Below are 3,835 nucleotides of genomic sequence, written 5' to 3'. Positions count from 1 at the left end.
ATGAGAAATTATAAGAAGATTGAAATGATGTAAAAAAGAAAAGAGAAATAAAATGATATTCGGATGTATGAAGGTTGAGAACCGAAAAATTGATTAAGGAAAGAAATATTGAAAGAAAAGTATAAAAGAAATAAAAATGTAAAAAATGTTGTTAATGAATATGATAAAAAAAACAAAGATATTTTTTAAGAAAACAACAAGAAGATGAAAGATGTTACAAATGGACATAATACAAAAGATAAAAATAAAAATAAAAATAAAAATAATTTTAAAAAAGGGAGAAGATATAGAAAGATATGAAATATTGTAGATATGACAAAAGAAACAAAGCAAAAATAGTTTCGAAGAAAAGAAAAGAAAGGAATAAAGGAAAGAATATTATTAATAAACATAATAATCATAAAAAAAATAACTGCATATAAAGAAAAGAAAAGAAGAGAATGAAAGATGTTGCAAATGGAAACGAAATTTTGAAGAGAAAAAAAAGAAAATGTTGTAAATAAATAAAATATTAAAATTAAAAGAATAAAGATCAAAATAATTTTAAACAAGAAAAAAGAAAATCAAGATATAGACAAAAAAGATAAGATAAAGATAAAGATAAAGATAAAAAATAAAGATAAAGATAATTCTGAAGAAAAAAAGAAGAAAAGATGATATCCTGTGATTTATGATAAAATACAAAATAATAATATGAGTTGACAAAGATAAATATAGTTTTGAATAAAGACAAAAAAGATAAATAAAAAAAGATAAATAAAATATTTTGAATAGAATATAGAAAAGATGAAGATAATTTTAAAGAAGAGAGAAGAGAATAAACAGTATTATAAATACAAATGATTCAAAAAAATTAGACATGTTTCAAAAAAAGAAAAAAAGAAAAGATAAAGATATTGAAAAGATGAAAGAAAAAAAATGAAATTGCAATATTTTACTAGATAAAATTTAATTCATTATCTCTAGATTAAATAAAATTGAATATATATATATTCAATAGTATATTATTTAAAATTTATAAATTGACAATTCTATTTTAAGATTAAAATTAAAGAGATAAATAAGTATAATAATTAAACAATAATTATAACAATTTTGAGATTTATTGAGATAATATTTAAATGATTAGAGCTTTTTTACAAAAGTTTTACAAATTTTTTAAAAAATTTTATAACAAAACTTAAAAATTTATTATCATCGTATAACGAATTTAGAATGGATTTAAGGTCTAGGAAGATGAATGCCAAGAACATTCTCAATCAAATCTCTGAGTGGTTCGAGATTCAATCCAGCTTCGATACATTTTTGTCTCATTTCCAAAAAGATAGGTGAACTATAGACGGTTTTGACAATGTGTTGGAAATCATCCGAGCGGAGTTTTTCTATGAAGGTTTTGAAGGCAGCTGATGTCTTCATTTTTTCATCGTACAGAGTTCTGAATTTGTCCAATGGAAGAGCAGCTTTCACAGCATCAACCAAAGCCTTAACTCCACCAAGATTGGAGTATGTATTCATGGATAGGTATTTAATATTAACTTTAGGCGGCATGTAGTCTTCCATACCGAACAAATGATGGATTTTGTTGATTAGTTCAGTCATGTTCAGACCAGAATTTTCCAAGAATTTTATCAAATCTTGATATTCAGGCATAGCTTCAACGACGCGAACCAAATCATGGAATTCGTCGCTATACATATATTTAAGAGCTTTCTGTACTTCATCATCTTCCAAATAGGAATTGATAATATTTAAAATCTTATTTTTATCAATTAAATTCATGAAATCATGAAGATCTTTGGACAATTCTTGAGAGGCAAAAGTTTCCATGGTTTCGATTACTGGGAATTCAACTCCAAGAACGGTGTAAATAATGTCTTCGATCAAGACAAAATCAATACCCTTTTTGATTATCAATGCACGGAAGTTCAAATAACGTTGATTTACATAGAGAGCATCGGCAAATTCTTGATTACCTTTAGATTTCAATTCGGCTACGAAGTCACGGAAAGCCTCAGAGGTCCTCATCTTGTACACATAACCATGTATGAATTTATCATAGGAGATAAGTGCCTTAACGTCATCGAACAAACCTTTCACTCCACCGGTGATTTTTTTATAATTGTACTGGTGAATGGCTGGAATTCCGATTACCTTGTTCAATTTATTCAATTCGTCGTAAATGAAAACACCGTTGTTTTGCAAGTAATTTGCGAATCTACGGAATTCAGGCATAGCCTCGACATCGATAATCATATCTTTGAATTCAGTTGTTGAGAAATACTTGAGGAAATCTTGGAATTCGGCATCATTTGCGGCGTATTCCAGAACGGTATTTATCACCTCTTCCATGGGAATCATGTCCAAGAAGTATTGAATATCTTCATGTAATGGTCCCTTACCGAAATCCGGAAGAAAATGACAATTAACCGTTGCAAATGCAACGAACGTCGTAAATAATACCGCTTGGAGTTTCATCTGTAAAACGGATAATAAAATCGATTTAATGATAAACAAGAAAATAGAACTATTTTCGGTGTTAGAAATATGGGGAGGAGGTAGAAAGAAGAGGGAACGATGTCAACGCGTTTAATGAGAACCGATTAATTGATCGTGTCAACATTCATTTCATTTCAAACAATCTCGAACGAATTTTAGAGAAATGCGTTGAAATTAAATTCATTGATTTGCGGTATCGAAATTCGAAATTAAAATTACTTTTGGAAAAATTATTTACGCAGAAAACGATGATAAATATGAAACGAATTAAAGGACGAATTATTGCGTAGAATAATATTTTATTACAAAATGAAATAATATTTTATTATAATTCTTGAACTTACCTTGATCATTCTAAGTGTAGCCAATAATATCTAATGAACTTTCCCTCAGCTTTATATATATCCCGTTCAAAAGATGACATCGAGTCACCTGAAAGAAAGATAAGATTTCATTATTTGTGCACTTAACTCTAAAGCCACTTGCAAAGATTAGTACCTCGTTAGGATTGATTATCAATAAAAAAATTAATAAATCTGTGAAATTTCCAGATAAACATCATGTAATTTTTATTTATATCACTCTCATCGATCAATTAATCGATAAAACAGAATAAATAATTATTTTTTAAATTCTCATGTTTACTATAAAATTAATAACAAAAAAATATTTTTTTATTATATTTTTAATAACTGTTGTTGTAATTTATATTAAAACAATAAATGCTAAGATTATATATTATGATCTAGAAAATAATATTCTTTTTTATTTCTTATTTCTCTTTCTATCCACAAACGATGCAGCATCTTTATGAATACTATTTTATTTGATACAGTAAATTTTTTCATTCTGTGCATTTCGGTTAAATATAGAATATTTACAACAAGCTAAAAATGTATTTGTTGCCAGACCTTTGATAATTATTTGATGTTATAAAATACATTATTCTATTTTAACTTATTATAAAATAAATTGTTTTATTCTATATAGTTTTCTCGGGCCAACATACAAACTATGCATTCAAATTTCTCTTAATATTTTTTTAATTTAATATTCTGTTTTTTCTTTTAATATATCTATTTAAATTGAAATAATATAGATGACATTGAGAAGTTTTATCTATTGTTATTTCTATTTGAAATAATTGGATTTTTCTAATAGTGTAATTTGCAAAATGATTGTTAAGAAAATTATTGAAGAAAAGGATAATATTATATTTATCACGAAATATTTCATTCACAATTTTTTTTTTTAATATTATTTCAAAATTTTATTTAATCATAAATTTTTTAGATGGCTTTATAATTAAATAAAAAAATAATATGATGTTTTATATTAG

The 3,835-nt window shown here is 25.6% G+C and overlaps 1 protein-coding gene across 1 annotated transcript in view; it reads right to left on the bottom strand.

Annotated features, from left to right (window-relative positions):
• Positions 1–1,077: 1,077 nt before the first annotated feature.
• Positions 1,078–3,835, bottom strand: part of LOC102679903 — an 8,411-nt gene continuing 5,653 nt past the window's right edge. The window contains exons 3-4 of the mRNA XM_006612568.2: positions 2,841–2,870; positions 1,078–2,475 (exon numbers count right to left, since the gene is read on the bottom strand). Coding sequence (XP_006612631.1) covers positions 1,222–2,475; positions 2,841–2,870 — 1,284 coding nt within the window. The 3' untranslated portion in view covers positions 1,078–1,221. The remainder of the gene's footprint in view (positions 2,476–2,840; positions 2,871–3,835) is intronic.

The sequence above is a fragment of the Apis dorsata genome, unplaced genomic scaffold (genome assembly GCF_000469605.1).
Source record: "Apis dorsata unplaced genomic scaffold, Apis dorsata 1.3 scaffold_113, whole genome shotgun sequence".
Taxonomy (NCBI): Eukaryota; Metazoa; Arthropoda; class Insecta; order Hymenoptera; family Apidae; genus Apis; species Apis dorsata.
This window is presented reverse-complemented; position numbering and strand designations above follow the sequence as displayed.